Source organism: Hyaena hyaena, unplaced genomic scaffold (genome assembly GCF_003009895.1).
Source record: "Hyaena hyaena isolate Hyena2069 unplaced genomic scaffold, ASM300989v1 scaffold_157, whole genome shotgun sequence".
NCBI lineage: Eukaryota > Metazoa > Chordata > Mammalia > Carnivora > Hyaenidae > Hyaena > Hyaena hyaena.
The window spans coordinates 1,285,759-1,303,097 of NW_024080789.1; the positions used below are offsets into that span (position 1 = coordinate 1,285,759).

At 56.0% G+C, this 17,339-nt stretch overlaps 1 protein-coding gene across 3 annotated transcripts in view; it reads right to left on the bottom strand.

The window, feature by feature from the left end:
• Positions 1–17,339, bottom strand: part of TCOF1 (treacle ribosome biogenesis factor 1) — a 37,881-nt gene that overhangs the window by 3,226 nt on the left and 17,316 nt on the right. For 2 of the 3 annotated variants that reach the window (XM_039239482.1, XM_039239484.1), the window contains 11 exons: positions 14,110–14,247; positions 13,751–13,936; positions 13,472–13,672; positions 13,170–13,310; positions 10,675–10,785; positions 6,332–6,518; positions 4,812–4,945; positions 3,304–3,417; positions 2,727–2,973; positions 2,134–2,216; positions 1,443–1,623 (listed from right to left, as the gene is read on the bottom strand). In XM_039239482.1, coding sequence (XP_039095413.1) covers positions 1,443–1,623; positions 2,134–2,216; positions 2,727–2,973; positions 3,304–3,417; positions 4,812–4,945; positions 6,332–6,518; positions 10,675–10,785; positions 13,170–13,310; positions 13,472–13,672; positions 13,751–13,936; positions 14,110–14,247 — 1,723 coding nt within the window. The remainder of the gene's footprint in view (positions 1–1,442; positions 1,624–2,133; positions 2,217–2,726; positions 2,974–3,303; positions 3,418–4,811; positions 4,946–6,331; positions 6,519–10,674; positions 10,786–13,169; positions 13,311–13,471; positions 13,673–13,750; positions 13,937–14,109; positions 14,248–17,339) is intronic. The other variant, XM_039239483.1, reaches the window with a different exon arrangement.

The window sequence follows — 17,339 nt, forward strand, 5'->3', positions numbered from 1 at the left end:
TAGTGTCCAGTTGGAAGCAGAGCTGGGAGGCAGGCCTGACTGCCGCCGGCTGGCTGTGGGACCATGCTCCTTGCAGGGTCTCAGTCTCCCAGTTTGTAATGTAAGAGCTCAGATGAACAACGAGGGTCCTATTCTAAGAGCCTCGCGACAAAGCTGGTCAGGGGACAAGGCAGCTTGGGGGGTGACGGGCATGTTGTATATACACGTGGTGGCTGACTAAGCAGGTTTGCTGCCTACCAGAGTGATTTCTGGTACAGCCTTTGTTTAGAATTTTCCACGCCTCTGCTCTCCTTTGGTAATTGTGTGCTGACTACACGTGTTAAAAAAACCTTCCACAGCCCCCTCTGCAATGTCTCCCTGTCGCACCCGCCTCTCACAGAGAACGCTGGGGAAGAAAGTGAGCAGGGACCCCTCTGCTGACCCGGCACCGGTGAGCTGCAGCTAAGGCCAAAGATGGGGTGCGCGTGGGGGCCGACACCGCCGGTGTCCCAGGGCTGCCCGCAACTGCTCAGGTGGTTCGGCAGGTCTCCACTCCGTTCTAGGCCTCACCGGCACAAGACCACCTCCATGCTGGGCTCTGGAAGGTGCCCAGTGGCCCGGCCAGGCTCCATATCATGGGGCTGGGGGCTGTTCCCTGTACGTGCACCGGGACGCCCTGGGTGCAAGATCTGGAGCGGCTCTGGCCCCAGGGCTGTGGTAGGGGGGTGGGGGGGTGGGGGGACGGAGACAGCAGGGGGTCCCAGGGCAGAGGGAGGAGGAGGAAGCTGAGGAGGGCCAAGTTTTTGCTGGCAGCTTCCTCCTCCTCCAGAAGCCCACTTCGTTGCTTCCTAACACCCTAGAACACCAGAGCTGGGGACGGGATCCCTAGACTGTCCCAGGAGTGCCCGTGTGAGATACTGGTCCCTTACCACCGGCAAGTCAGGACCGGCTGATGCCCCTGGCCGGTTGACCGCAGCACTCTGGGCTGCCCCCATGCCATGTGACTATCTGCTGTGCACGCTGTGCCCGGACACTGATGAGATGGACCCACCCTGCCCTGTGCCGTGAAGACACAGATGCCTAGGGTGGCAGGGTCTTGCCGGAGGCTTTACAACACGGTCCGTCACTGGGGGTCTCTGCCACGTGCTCACAACGTCCCCAAATGTGGCTCCTGCCTTTTGTCTGAGCTCCCCGGAGTCCCCACACCCCACAGCATGAGTCCATTTGTCAACAGGCACAGCGAGGAAGAGCCAAGGCAGCTCAAAGTCACCCACAGGCATCCCAACAGGCCAGATAACCTGGCTTCCAGGCTGTCTCAGACCCTAGGGGCCGGACACCTGGGCGCTGGGACATCGGACCTTGCTTGGAAAGGCCCTGGTGACACACACAACTGTACCGGTGGGACGATTCCCGAGGGAGGGAAAGAAGGGGTCCCTGTGTCTTTCCTGTGGCCCTTGACTCACTTGTTTTAGGGGACATGGTGCCTGCTGCACGTTGGGGCTCCACTTCCTGCTTGCCGTCTGGGGCATCTTTGGTGGCGGGAGTAGAAGAAGCCGAGGGGTCGAGTTCTGGCCTGGGAGTAGCCTTTGAAGCCTGGGAATTGGCCAGAGGTGGCCCAGGGGTCACATAACCTGAGAGGAGAGACTGAAGAAACCCACCGTGAACGGGGCTGGAACACAGGCCCTCCTGGCTTCGGGAGGGCAGGGCCTGCTGGGAGCCCCTGAGCGGGGAGCCCCCAAGCACAGGCCGCCCTGTCTGCGGGCACATCAACCTTTTGTTCGGACCTCCTGCACTATTTTAATTAGTACACGTTTTTGTCAGGCACGTTTAAGAAGACACCTTCTTACAGCTAAGGCGCATGGAAAATCACTAGCGCTTGCTTGCTGCTTACAGAAGATAACCTTAAAGAAATCCCATCTGTTACAAACTAGCTTTCTTTCCGGGACTCATCTAAAATCAAGGCAAGCCCTTTTTACAGCCTCTGAGTCCACTATTCATGGCCTTAGGCTGAAAAGGAGCCTCAGGGGAGGAGACAGCCCAGCCTCGGGGATACCAGGCCCTGTGGTGGGGATGGCTTCAGCCTAACAGGCATCAGGGGGCCTCAAGCCCCCACCCTGAGGCCCCCGAAGGGCCAGCCCTCTCCCTGGCAGTTACCTGCGAGGGTGCCACCACCTCGTCTTCACTGGACTCTGCCGTGGTCTCCTCCACCAAGGTCTCCGCTGCGGAGGGGGCTGGACCTACGGGAGGAGCACAGGCACCCTGTCGGGCCGGCTGCGTGGTGGGGCCGAGCCCTCCGGGAGGCCCTGGGAAGGCCTCAGCTTCCCGCACATCCCCCCGCTGCCACCCCCAAGGCTTTATTCGCTCCTGTGACTCCCTTCCATGGGCAACTGCTGTTCGCAGCCTTCTAAGCAAGACATGTGAATGCCAGAACTTTTTGCTCTAATTCCCGAGGCCCTACTTATGCCTCTCTGCTTTTCTGGGGGTGAAGAAGAGGGCATAACCCTGGATTTTGGGGGGATCAGTTACAAGTCTGTACCAAAAAGCTGGGAGTGGTCAAACAGCGGAGTCTGCTATCACACGGACCAACCTCCACATGAGGTTGTTCAGGTGGGGAAACAGGCCCAGCATGGGATGACTGGGTCTAGGCTGCAGAACAAGGTTCAGAGTACAGGCCTGCACCCGGGGCTCCAGCAGGCCATCACTCCCCTCTCCGGGCCCACCTCGCCTTCTCCTCCAGGGACCCTCACCCAGGCTGTGGGCCGCGGGGACCATCTGGGGCCCGGCGGCATCCTCCTCACTCCCTGAAGAGCTGCCGCTGCTGTCCTCACTGTCGTTGGAAGTCTCAGAGGCCTTGGCTCTGCGGTGTCCTGCAGGAGTGGCCGTGGCCGTCTGGGCTGCAGGAACCTCAGGTTTTTGGAGCTTGTTGGTCACCTTGGCTGGCGCGGGGGCTCTCTGGGGACTCAGCACAGGGAGTGTTCCCAGAGCACCATCAACCTGATTTGGTGAACAAGGAGAGTGGAAGGAAAAATGGAGGGAAATAAGTGCTGGTGCCTCTTAGACACTCAGCGCCCCCCGGACAAGGCGGCTGTTAGCTGCTCTGCACCCAGGCCTCAGCCCCACCACGAACGCTCAGACCAGGCTCAGAGACTGGGAGGCATGGAGAGGAGGGAGACGAGTATGCATGCTGCAGTCACAGAGCAGGTAGATGCTGGCCCTGGGACTTAGGCCCCGATCTGGGCCCACCCTTCTATGCTCTGTAATCGTTCATCACTGTCTTCTCCAGGGTGGGGCCTGGCCCCACCCCCACCCGGCTCCCCAGCTCACCCCACTTGAAGACAGGGTCCTGGCAGCAGGAGGCTGGGCCTCACTGGCTTTCTGGGCAAGGACCTTCAGGGCAGCCTGGGTCAGCGGGAGGTGAGCAGGGTTCCTCTTTGTCACCTGTGGACAGCCACAGGCAGCCCTGAGACTCCCAAGTTCTCAGGATGCCATCTATGCCATGCCCTGGTCAGATACTGGCTGGCACAGGAGGGGACCCATATCTGTACAAGGAGCCATGGGACTGGAGTGGGGGACTGAGGGACAGTCAAAGGGGCAATGCCACCATGTGGGCAGCAAATGGGGCCAGGTTTCAGGTTATAAGCTAATCATATTGTTCTCAGAGGACCCAAAGGCTTTTAGCCCAGGAGGCGGAAGGAGTGGGGCCCTACCCCAGGCCCCCCAACCCAACCTGAAGCCTTCACAAGGGACAAGCTTCTAGCTGGGTGGCAGCAACAGCCTCCTCAGAGGTCTCCTGGTGCCTGTCACTCCTGCTTCCCACATCTGCCAGCAGTCATAGAGAGAGAACCGGAAGGCTAGGCAGGGCACCCCCCGAAAGCCCTCAGGTCCCCCTCTGCTGCCGTGTGGCCTCCACCATGGCCTGCCCAGCCTGGCCTCTCTCACCCCCAAGCGCTTCCCTGGCCAGAGACCTCCCTGGCTTGCCTGTTCCTCTGGCTCCATGTCACCCCCTGGGGGAGGCCAGTCCTGCCGATCCTTCCTCAAGCAGCCCATCCCGTTAGTCTCTGGTTTGCGCTCCCCTCTGAGCCCCCACCAGTGGGTGAGTACTGTACTTTCTGGCTTCCTTGTTCAATGGCCTGTGAGGTAGGGGACTCTCGCTCTCTGTCTTTCTGCTGCATCTCAGTGCCTGGCACCCCCTGCTGGCCGGCTGGCAGAACGGATACAGGCTGCTGGGTGCGGTGACCACAGCCCAGCCACCCAGCCAGCACCCATGCTCCCTCCTCCCTCTCAGAAGAAAGGGGTGAGGCACAATGAGACAGAAAAACTAGGGGCAATGGACTAGGAGCGAGGAGACCTGGGTTCGGGCTCTGTGCAATCCTGGACATATGTCAACGGTCTCGCTGAAGGGCAGCGCTCAGCTCTGTTGTTAGAACAGTGAGCCATTAGCTGTATTCTGCTCAGGCTTTTATGTTTAGGCAAAGACCCGACAGAAACACCCTGAAAACGGTGAAGGATGGGAGGTCACTATTCTCTATGCTACAGAAGTGCGAGATTTGTTCCCTGCAATTCCAAACTGGGAGGAAAAAAGAAACCAAAAACACAACCACGCCGGAATGGCTGCCGAGGGGCGCGTGGGGCAGCGCTGGCTGGGCCCGGCCACCAAGCTTCGGGCTCTGCTTCCTCCGAGCTCAAAGGTATCCGGGCACTCGGTCGGGGTAGGGGGGTGGAAAAGAGCAATGGCAGTCCCACCCAGCAGCACGTGCGGGTACCAGGAGGGCAGGGGGCCCCTCGCCCCTGCTGGGCCGCACAGCCCTCCCTCTTCCTAGCCCACCAGGTACCTGAGCGACCGGTGCCTCCCGTTTCTTGCCTTCGGACACCCGACTGGACTCCTCGCTGCTGGTGGCCCCAACAGTGCTGGCTCTGACCGCAGGCCTTGAGTGGGCCGTGAACACGGGCACGTTTGTTCTAGTGGCTGAGACGGAGCAGGGGGCCCAAGTCAGTGCACGTGAGTAGCGATCCCCAGTATCAGCCCTTCCTGGGGCCTGGCCCCTGCTCACGTCACTGGCAGGAGAGGCCTGCGTGGTGCCCTCCCTCAGTCTGACAAGTGGGAGACGTCACCATCGCATGTCACAGGCTTGTGTGCCATGGCAGCGGCCCCAGGATCTCCCCTTGCCCCCACACCCCTGTTCTCCTGTCCTTGACGATGCCCCCTTGAGCCAGCCAGGCCGCTACTTTGAGTAAAGGCAGGAGCGCTGGTATCAAATGGGAGTCTGCATTTAGAGGAGTCTTCTTGGGAATATCTGGGTCGTTTGCCAAGGCTCAGCTATGTGTTCACCGCAGCACCATTTGTGCTGGCCCTGAGCCCGCGGACAAAGCCCTTAGCTCTCTCCAGCTCGGCCCTGCCTCCGGAAACCAGGCTAAGTCCACCCAAAGGACTGCTTCGTGACCGGCAGGCAACACGTGGTAGATGCGCAACATGTCAAGTAAAAATTACGGAGCGTAACATACAGTTAAGAGCTCACTAAAAACACATACGCGGCTTATGTTTCTGTAAAGCCAACAGCTATAAAACGTCGATAATTGTTCCAGACCGTGGGATCACAGTGCCATTCTCTCTTTTGTGCTTCTCCGTGTTTAAGGAGACCACCAAGACCAGGCATGCTGCTTCTCCTCATAGAGAGTGTTTCGGCCTGAACCGTTTTCCTAAAGTCGTCGGTCATACCACAGGCTCTCGGCAGTGAAAGAAACCCCAGACGTGGCACTGTCTCCCACTGACAGACAGAATCCTGGCCTACAATGTCTGGTTTGGGACTCCCTAAGCCTCCTTACATGCCACCAAGAACAGGAGGCTCACCACCATTCTCCCTGTTCAGGCCGTCAGTCACTACAGGGTTCTTCCTGAGACTACGTAGAAATGTGTCGTACAGCTTCCCACCACTGGCGCGGGTTCCTCCCCTTGGAGCCGGCACAGAACTCGCAGCAAATACGCCTCCAGAGACGGGCACTGGAGGCAGTTCCTCACGGGGATGGGCCAAGCCCGTCCTGACCAACATGCTGTGTGACCGTCAGCACCCTCACCCCTTTGGGCCTCGATGAGGGTCTGCGCGTGCGTATGTGCTGGCTAGCGTGTGCGTGCCTGCGTATGTGCTGGCTGGTGCACACGTGCGTATGTGCTGGCTGGTGTGTGTGTGCCTGCGTATGTGCTGGCTAGTGCACATGTGTTTATGTGCTGGCTAGCTTGTGCATGCCTACGTATGTGCTGGCTGGTGCACACGTGTGTGCATATGTACGTGCTGGCAGCCCCTCCCAGGTGAGCCTGGCTGGGGGAGTGAGCCCTGTGTCACAGGCCTGTGCTCACCGGGAGTGGAGCACTGCGTAGCAGGAATCACATCCTCGTCCTCGCTCTCCGAGGAGGAGCTCCTGGCTGCGCTCTCGGAGGCCCGGGCCTTCTGCGGGGTGTCTGCAGCTGGGGCTTGTGTGGCGGTAGCAGCTGGGCCAGCTGGACTACGATTAGGGTCGACAAAAATCAGAGGGGGTTTAATCACCTTGAAAAACAAAAACAAAACATACCCCCCGAGTGATTAAAGACTTGGCCAGGCAAAGGGGAAGCTGGGTAGGGGTCTTACAAGGCAAGGGGTCTGGAGAGCTTGGGGCCACCGGGCAGGCAGAGGGCACCACGGCTGCCCAGGGTGCTCCCGGCGCGCCCTCAGCCCATGCACCTGCTAAGACCTGCATGGTACCTCATGGCTCAGCAGGAGCCCATGTGACCTTCCCAGGAATCCCCAACGTTAGCAGTAGAGGCTCCCTTGTACAGGTGGGAAAACTCTCAAGTCCAGAGAGGAGAAAAGAACTGCCTGAGAACACACAGCTAACGGAACACAGATGGGGCCTGATGCTTGCCCACAGGGTGCTCTGAGCACCACGCCCCTTGGCCGCCGGTCCTAACACACGATTCACTGCGTAATCCAGCAGCCCCTACCCCGGAGCCTCTGATGCAGCCTCCTGAGATGTGGGCCTGGGTGCCACGACCCAGCTACACTGAGCCAATGCCTTCAACAAATAAACTGCACAGGGGAAAAACCCAGCACATTAAGACCTAAGGGACTCAATGTAGCGTGTGGCCCTTGTGTGAATTCTTACTTGGACACACCACATGTAAAGCATATTAGATAATCTGGGAAATGGAGACACCGACTTCACAGGTGAGTTTCTCAGGGGTGATGGTGTATGGTGGCTGTCCTTTGAAAAAAAAAAAAAAGGAACCCAGGGTACCGGGGAAGGAGGGGAAGATTTGCATGAAAGCGAGCCCGGTCACGACTGCAGACCCGCTGAGGCTGGGCAGGACACGTGGGGTTCTCTGACACTGTTCTATCTTTGGGCAGGCTTCACATCTTCCAGGGAGGCGGTAAAAGACAGAGAAAGTGGCAGCTCCTGGGGATCCCGCAGACCAGGCTGGGTCACAGCTCTGGTGGATGTGTCCACTGCTCACATGGGCACCTCGCATGCATTGAGCCAGGGAGCCAGACGAGCCTACCCACCAGCCTCAGGTCAGACTTGGTCTGAGTTCTAGTCCCCGTCTGGCCTGGGCCGGCGGAACACAGGAAGCAGGCACAGAAGCAGGAAGCTTGCTCAGGGACCCAGTCTTGCCTACCACACCACCCTGCCTTCCTCTAGGGCCCAGAGAGCAGGGGGAGAGGCACTGTGAAAAGTAAAGGAGAGGGGTAACCACCAGAGGGCGGAAGCTTTGCTGGGCTGGGGCCCTTCCTCCCCTTGCCACACAGCCTCCCCCGCGGCTGCTCTGATCTGCCACTTCCAGAGCCTGACTTCCCACATGATGAAAGAGAGAAGGATGGAAAGTGGGAGAAGGCTTACAGTTGAGGGAGGGGGGGGATCTATATATATGTGAGAAGACAGAAGAACAGATTGTCGGGGATGCAGAGAGGCACTGAACCCACCAAGGCAAACAATAGCGTCTGGGATGTTAAAAGCAGCTCGGCAGCAAACGCCTCCTCCTCCACACTCCACCTGCCCACGCGGCCTCTGGGCTGGGGGCGGTGCAGGAGGTCCTGGCTCGGAACGCTGGGACACCAGGGTCCAGGGCTAAGCTCTGGACACGATAGTAGTTCAGTGGCAATGGATAGTTGAAAAGGTGGCCCATGCAACCCACAGATGCAGGGAAACCCGCCTCTGATCCTACCTCTTCCAGACTTCACTGTGCGGCCCAACCCCTAGCTTCATGGGCCTCAGTTTCCCGCCTGTTGAAAAGCCTATTAGTAATCCCAGCCTGGGCTTGCTCCCCAGAAGGGCTCTGACTCGCTCTGGAAACTGCAAAGCACGGCACGCACAGACAGAGGTGACAGTTAAAGACTCAATGGAAGCTGATGTAGCCTGAACGTTGGGCTGGGCCTCCCTGGAGACGCGGGGCAGTGAGGGCCCAGAGGGAATGCGGGGACTCCCTCCCCACCGCAGAGCTCACCACTGGGCCCTCATTCCAGCTAGTGGCAGAGTGGGGGCGGGGGGCTGTCTAGCCTAGGCTGTTAACCCTGGGAGCGAGGGACAGAGCCAAGGCAGCACCAGGAGCCTCCTGAACTGCCCGGGGCTGGTTAACAGGTCCCAGGCCGGCCCTACCCCAAGGGGCCAGGAACCCCCACTCTCCAGGGATGAGCCTGGAGCTTCCATGGTTCACCAGTCCCCAGGGACTGTCACCCCATGGGCTGAGAAAGCTGAGGCTCAACAGAGGGCACGTGGCCTCACTCAGGGTGACCAGGAAACCGTGCCAGATCTGTACCCGAAGTTAGTTCTCCAGGCAACAGGCAGGAGCTCCTTCCACAACCAGCCACGCTATGGCTCCCACTTAACACCCTAATTCAGTTCCTTTCAGGTCTTCTTCTCTGACTATACCTGAAAGTTTGAGGACAGGGCTTTTGTCTTAATACAGAACCTGCCCCAGACCCTAGCACAGACCCTGGCCAGGGCTAACAATGCCAGCACAACAGGGCTGAGCAACAGACCACCCCCAGAAATTTCTCTTAGAGAAAGAGGCTGGAGCCCATCCCTGCAGGTGGGGCGACTGAGGCACTGTGAGGGAGCCTGGGAATGGAGTCACATCCCCCCTGCCTGAGGCTCTGCCCACCACTCTGGCATCAATCCCTTTCCCCCCACTGATGGGCTAATAATAAATACAGAGCGTAACTTGTCAATAGAGAAGTGCTTGACAAATGCATAATCATGACGATAATCATGGTTAGCACGCTGAGGACGAGGGAGCTAAAATCCCCTGAGTCAAAGGAGCCTATGGCTTCCCCAGGCCGTGCCGTCTCCCCTGAAACCTCCTAGGGAAAGGCGCAAAATGCCAACTTTTGTCCTTCTTTTTTAATAGGAACTCCAGAATCTTTAGGACTAACGTACCAATTAAACGGTTCAGTTTAGGCATGATGTTCACTGTAATTGTGTCAGTCCACCCCCGCAGAGAAGCGAGAGGTGGCCCCCTCCCTCCCAGCTTTCCCGCTCCTGCTCAGAGAAGGCGACCTCGTAAGGGCGCCTGGAGAGCCGGAGGGCAATGCCAGAGCCACCTTCCTCCTTCACGGGAGAGAGGAGCGTGGAGGCAGTGCTGGGCAGCAGGCAGGTCACTCGACTTCTCTGAGCCTCATTCCTTCCTCCTTAATGGGAATAAAAGACGGACCTACCCTCACAAGGCTACTGAAGGAATTAAGCAGAATAAGGAAGTATGGCGTTTAGCACAGTGCTTGGCACATGGAAAGTGACCCACAACGTTAGATGTAGCCATTTATCACAATGATTATAATCTGTGCTACCGAGAAGACAAAGGCAGGGCACCCCGCGCCACCGCTAGGGGCGTGCAAGCAGCATGTGGTCTCGCGGACAGGCTGATCAGCGCGTGCCAGGGTATGTGAGGGAGATGGGTAAGGAAGACCCCACCCATCTGGTAATTGTAGGACTCGTGTCCCCAAGGGGACCTGGCAGAAGCTTCTGGGCACTTGGGGCTAGAGGACAAAGGGCAATGCCATCTGCTAGAAAGGCTGGGGTTCACACAGAGGCCTGGACACCAGTCTAGCAGACTTAGAAGTTGGGGAGACCAGGCAGGCCGGGTCCCAGCCTTAGGGGTGCAGTCTGGGGAGGGCTCAGGGTGCAGTGGAGCACGTGACCACATGCCACAGGTCGGCCCCCTGGATTTGGACAAACACATAGGGAAGGCTCCCAGGGCCCAGCAGGGAGCTGGGGGCCAGTCTACCTCGGCCTTGGCTTCTTATGGGTTGTGAGTGCTTGGAGAATTGACATCAACTCACTAGGCCTTGACTCCTGACGCATCAAACGGGCAAAAGCACGTGCCCTCCTACCCCAGAGCACAGATGCAGGAGGGGAGGACTGTTACTCTGCCTGCTTACAGTGGAAACATCTGGGCCCCAGAAAGGTTAAGGTGTGGCCACGGTCAGGGGACTGGCGGCTGGGAGAGCTGGTGTTGACCCTACACTGGCTCTGAGGCTGATGTTAAGTGATGCCCTGCTGCTTCCCTCCTGGAGGTTACTGGGAAGGTGAATGTATTGAATCAGGGGGAAGAGATCAGGAAACTATGAAGTGCTGTTTAAATGGCACAGGTCTGCCCTTGCCCTCTCTCCTCCCACCAGAGGCCCACTGCCCCGCCCTGAGCCTGCAGCGTTGCCAAGAAGAGGAGGGACCCACCTGGCTGGCCGGCAGCTCCTCGTCACTGCTCTCTGAGGACCCTTCCGCATCCTTCTCCGGAGGTGCAGGGACCACGGTCTTGCTTCTGGCAGTTTTGGGGTTACCCTCCTTCTGAGGGGACAAGCACACGGGTGGGGGAGGGGAGGTGTTAGCCGAAGGGGGAATACACCTGAGGGACCAGGGGCGGGGAATCCACAGCCAGTGAGCAATGAGCCTCACACATGCTGGCCATCCACGAAGGCAGCAGAGCCCCTTACTACCGGCACAGAGGGGAGAGCTACTGGTTTGGCATGCCCCGCAGCCTCTGGAAACAGGCTTCTGCTCTGCAAACACCCCTTCCCGAGCTGACTCTGACTCGAAAGGGGCGTGCAAGTCAGCCCTGCTAAAACCCGAGTGCTGTGGGCCGGGCATCCAACACGGAGACAGCAGTGCAGGATGAGGCTGCGGAGGTGGCCCTGGCACAGCTCCTGTCCGGCGGTAACACCCCCAAGGAAAAGCAGAGGCCAGCCGGCAGTGCCCCAAGCCTGCCATCCCGTCCTGCCAGGCCAGGCATAAATGAGGAAGGCTGGCTGGGCAGAGGCTGCAAGTCAGGGGGCCAGAAGAGCGGGCACTGGTGGGGACTGGCTCTGGCGAGCCCAGGGCAGGGCCGAGGCCCCTCTTTACTACTCAGCCCAGCCACCAAAGTTGCCCACGTCCAATTTCTCCAGAGTGGTTAGAAGATCCCAGATCATGTCATTTCCCAATGTTTAAATGGGTCAGCTATAACATGCGCTGCAACGGCCCCGCCCCCACGTCTTCCTTGTGCACTGAACCCCAACTCTGCCCCACGCCAGGCTCTGAGCAGGGCCGCCCCTCTCCCAGCCAATCACAGAACAAGACCCTTACCAATGAGCAGGGGCTTTTTTGGTTTTTTTGGTCAGGGGAAGCACATGCCCTAGATCCGGACAGGAAGATAGGAGGGAGGTCAGCTGGGGGGCTTCCTAGCTCTTCTGGGGGTGCTGTGACCTGGCCCTGACCGGGAGGCAGGTGGAGCAGAAGAAATCAGGGTCACTGAGAAGGCTGAGCTGAACGAACCACCTTAGAGCAGCTTTACCCCAAAACTTTGTACCCAAAACTATGAGGTAGCCAATCCCCCTTAAGCTCTTGCAATTAGATTTCTTCTTGAAGATTAGGATATCCTGATACAGGAAACCACTTAAAACTTAACAAAAACCCACCAAAATGCTGCACGTCTAGACATGGCCTGAGCCTTGTGTCTTAGTCTGGCACCGAGGCCCCCATACATGGTACTGGTCACAAGCAACCAGATGTGAATACTGCCTGCTGGATGGTGGGCCTCTGTGGAGCACACTGGACCTCACATCCCCTCCCCTTGGCAACCCCTGTCCCCTAAGCCCCCGGACTGCCTAGCTCCACGTTTTTGCCTGGTGAACCCCTTGTCTTCCCTGGAGCTCTGCTCGATGGTCTCTTCTGGCCTCTCAGAGACCTGTTCTCCCAGTTCCATCAGACAGAGCACTACCAGAAGATTCTGCAATAATCCAGTCACTTCATCTTGCCCTATGGACTACAAGCCCCACTGAGGGCAGGGCCAACATCTTTCATCCCTTTACGTCTACGAGCAAGAGAGAGCATTTGCCGTTGGTCTGACGCGCTGTAGGAAGAAGCCAGTGCTAGGAGCGCTTAACAGACTTCTTGATGCTCGTTTTACACGTGAAGAAAACAGGAACCTAAAAGGGGCTGGGGCCCGACCCAGCACAGGGTTTTCCAGCTTCCCTTAAGAAACAAAGATCTAGGGGCACCTGGGTGGCTCTGTTGGTTAAGCATCTGACTTCGGCTCAGGTCATGATCTCACAGTCGTGAGTTCTTGCTTTGCACGAGGCTCTGTGCCGACAGCTCAGAGCCTGGAGCCTGCTTCAGATTCTGTGTCTGCTTCTCTCCTTACTCCTCCCCTGCTCACACACTCAATGTCTCAAAAATAAACATAGAAGAAAAAAACCCAAAACCCACAAAGATCTGGCTACAGAAAGAGTACACTTCTACAAGGTCACACTGGCTGCCGGAGTGGACAGGAACCATCTTTCTAGATGGGGCAAGAGCTCTCCAGTTTGGCCTGGCTGCCACTACCCACCACGGTCTCTCCTGACACCTAGGCTCAATGCTGACTACCAGGCCTACGTATATCATTCCATCCCGTGTCTGAGCCTGAGAAGTCCCGGAGTTTGTCCCCCTGAACCTCAGCAGGACACAGCAGCTCCTGCTGCATTCTGCAAACAGAAGGAAAATCGTCCAGAAAGAAGCTGGCTCCTCACTCCCTCCCTTTTTCCACTCCCCAGGCTTCACCCCAGATGAGCTCTCCTTGGGGATATGTACATACCTAATGAGGGCCCTGGTGAGGGATGGGGCTTCCCCTGGCCCCCAGGGGACCCACGGTACCTGCCTCACAGGCTGAGCCTCCTTGGAGGCTGAGCCGTCTCTGGATCCCGGGCCTCATTTACCTGGGCAGGAGTCGGTGGCTTAGCCCTGTGTGGGGCTGGCGTGTCCACCCGTGCTGCGGAGGCCTTGGTGGATTTAGGAGTGCCCGCAACGCCTTTCACCAGCAAGGCCTTGGTCTGGGGGGCTTTTCCGGCGGGCTGCACCTAGAGACACACGGAAGACGGCAGCTGGGATAAGGATCCTGGAGCCATAGCCCTAACCTGGTCTTCTGTCCTCACCTGGCCCCGAACCCAAGTTCTGAGCGAGGAGGGGTGGTGATGGCTCAGAGGCCCGGCGTTGTAGCTGCTTCCTCATTAGGCCTCACCTGGGCCGGCGCCTCCTCCTTCTCCTCCTCGGTGTCAGACTCCTCCTCACTGCTGCTCTCCGAGTCCTCCCCTGGCTTCCCAGCCGGTGTGGCTCCAGCTCCGGACTTCCTGGGGGTGCCTGCCGCAGCCCCTTTCCTGGCGAGCCCCTTGCTGGGGGCTGAGATGGTTGTGACCTGGGGGGTCTTCCCTGAGGGCTTTGCCTGGAGTGAGAGAAACAGAATCAGGGAAGGAGCCAAAGAGACAGCACAGGGCTGCTCTTGGCCCTCCCCGGGCCTCACCTGAGTGGGGGCCTCCTCATCACTGTCTGACTCCTCTTCACTGCTCTCCGAGTCCTCCTGTGGGCCCCTGACTGGCCCCGGCTGGGCCTGCGCTGCCGCGGCCATGGCTTTCCCCACGGCTGGCACAGAGCCCTGGCCCCTCCCGGAGACAGCACTGCTCTGGGGGGCTCTTGCTGTTGGCTTTACCTGAATCGTGAGGAGGTGACAGTATTGGGGAAGGAAGTCGACACCGCGGTTGCATTTAGATTACGTGCCACCCACAGTGTGACTGTGCGAGGCCCTTTCCAGGCCTAGGCCACCGCTTGGTCCTCCTTGCCACCCCAGCTCTGGCACCTACTGGGGCTTCTGGTCCCACTTGCCTTGGCTGGGGACTCTTGTTTGGCCGGAGCAGCTGCAGCAACTGCCTTTCCGGGAGCTGAGCCTGCCCCTTTGGCCGAAGCCGCTCTGCTGGAAGCTGGGTTGGCTTTGGTCTGTGGGGTCTTCACCGCGGTCTTCACCTGGAAGGGGAAACAGAACGACAGAATGGGCAAGGAGAGATGCAGGGTGGTTAGCCAAGAACACAGATTCTGGAGGTGGATGCCCGAGTTTGGATTCTTGCTCCTCTATTTAGTGGCTGTGTGAAGTTGGGCAAATCACTAACCTCACCAGGCCTCAGTTTCCTTCTCTGTAAAATGGAGATAATAACAAGCCCACCCATAGGGTTATTATGAGGATTAAGTGAGAGTCTCATAGTGTTTAATATGGAGCCTGGCACATAATAAGCACGTAAACGCATTACTGTGAACAATTTTCCAAATGTTAGCTAAGTACAAGCCTGTCCAGAGCAAAGGTGTTTTCCAGGCTCCCTTTCAGCTAGGCGGCCATGTATTTTACTTCTGGCTAACAGAATGGAAGTTGAGTATACAATTTGACTTCCTTACACATACAAAAACATGTGTCTTCTTCCTCCCAAATGGAAGGAATGCTGAGGTAATAGCTGGAGCTCAAGCAGCCATCTTAGTCTACAAGGTGGGAGCCAGGCACTCAGCATGGCAGAACAAGATAGAAAACCACTGTTGTTTCTTCCATTTCGCCTAATCTTAACTGATGTCCAAGTGATCCCCAAAAAGCTCGTTGGGATATCCAAGCAAACACACACTAGTGAGATGATAGCAACAAAGAAAATCTTGGGCCGTGAGATTAAAACCCCCCTGGAGAACAGACTGTGTCTGATAAAGGCCACGGTGCTCATCAGCACAGAAAAGTTGTCCTGAGGGGAGTAATGTCTTCTGCATACATTTAAGAAGACAAAAGACACCAGGACTAAGTTAATCTAACAAGTCTCAATAAACTTCAAAGGGCTGACATCATGCCAAATGTTCTCCAGCCACAGTGGGATTAAATTAGAAATCAACCACAAAAAGAAATCTGCACAGTCCCAGATATTCACAAACTAGCCCACTTCTAAATAACCCACAGGTCAGAGAATAAGAATAAAAAACCCAACATTTCAAAATTTTTGGGAGGAAGTTAATGCAGTCCTTACAGTTAATACAATGAAATTCATTGCATTAAACACTTTCATTAGAAAAACAAGAGAAGCATCTGGGTGGCATCCAACTCTTGGTTTCTGCTCAGGTCATGATCTCATGTTTCGCGAGATGGGGTCCTGACTAGGGTGTAGGGCTTCATGCTGTCAGCAGGGTGGGGAGAAGGTAGGGTTTTCCACCAGCCTGCTTAGGATTCTCTCTCCCTCATACCCCCCACTCTCTCATGTGTTCTCTCAAAATAAATAAACTTTAAAACAACAACAACAACAACAACAAAACCCAAGAGCTACAATAAACAATTTAAGATCCCACGTTGGGGTACTTGGATGGCTCAGTAGGCTGAGCTTCTGACTTTGGCTCAGGTCATGATCTCATGTTTGTTTTTTTTTACATTTTATATTTATTATTGAGAGACAAAGAGAGACAGTGAGAACAGAGGAGGGGCAGAGAGAGGAGACACAGAATCCGAAGCAGTCTCCAGGCTCTAAGCAAGCTGTCAGCACAAAGCCCGACGCGGGGCTTGACCCACGAACTGTGACATCATGACCCGAGCTGAGTCAGACGCTCAACCAAGTGAGCCACCCAGGTGCCCCATGATCTCATGGTTTCTGAGTTTGAGCCCCACATCGGGCTTGCTGCTGTCAGCACAGCGCCTGCTCTAGATCCTGTTCCTCTCTCCCTCTTTCTCTGCCTCTCCCGTCATACACGCTCAAAATAAATTTACACCTTAAGAAGCTAGAAAAAAAAGAGCAAATTGAACCCAGAGAAGGAATAATAAAGATCAGAGCAGATGGGGTTAAGTCTCCAGCTCTTCATTCCAGCTCAAGTCACGATCTCACAGTTGTGAGATTAAGCCTGTGTCGGGCTCCTCTGTGCTGGGCCTGGAGCTGCTTAAGACTCTCCCTCTGCCCCATGCACACACACTTTCTCAAAAAAAAAAAAAAAAAGATCAGAGTGGAAACTAATGAAATAACAACCAGAAAATACATCAATGGAACCAAAAGTTGTTTCTTTGAAAAGAACAACAAAATTGGTTAAGTCTTTAGCTAGGCTGACCAAGAAGAGAAGACACAAATTACTGAAATTTAGCAAGAAGGCAGGACTACAGACCCTATGGAAATTAAAAAGAATTATAGAGAATATTATGAACAAATTTATGTCACCAAATTAGACAACGGAGATGAACACACACGTTTCTAGAAAGGCACAAATTATTAACAGTGCACAAAATTACTAGGAGGTACAAAGTAGAACTGACTCAAGAAACCAGAAAACCTAAAATGACTAATAATCAATTTTCAAACTTGATTTATTTAAAAAAAAATTTTTTTTTTTTAATATTTTTATTTATTTCTAGGAGAGAGAGAGAGAGAGACAGCGTGAGCAGGGGAGGGTCAGAGAGAGAGGGTGTCACAGACTGAAACAGGCTCCAGGTTCTGAGCTGGCAGTCAGCACAGAGCCCGACGCGGGGCTCGAACCCACAAACCGCGAGATCATGACCTAAGCGAAAGTCGGACGCTTAACCGACTAAGCCACCCAGGCGCCCCTAAAAAAAATTTTTTTTTAATGTTTTATTTCTGAGAAAGAGGCAGCATGAGCAGGGGAGGGTCAGAAAGAGAGAGGGAGACACAGAATCCAAAGCAGGCTCCAGGCTCTGAGCAAGCTGTCAGCACAGAGCCCAATGCGGGGCTCCAACCCAAGAACCATGAGATCATGACCTGAGCTGAAGTCAGACTCTTACCTGACAGAGCCACCCAGGCACCCCTCAAACTTGATTTAGTAATTAAAAATCTTTGGGGCGCTTGGCTGGCTCAGTCGGTTAAGCATCCGACTTCGGCTCAGGTCATGATCTCACAGTTCTTGAGTTCAAGCCCTGCACTGGCCTTACTGCTGTTAGTGCAGATCCCACTCTGGATCCCCTTTCCCACTTGCACTCTCTCTCCCAAAAATAAACATTAAAAAAAAAAAAATCTTCCATACACAAAAAATACAGGCCCAGATGGCTTTGCTGGCGAATTCTATTAAGGAAGAAATAATGTCAATCTAACATAAACCCTCAG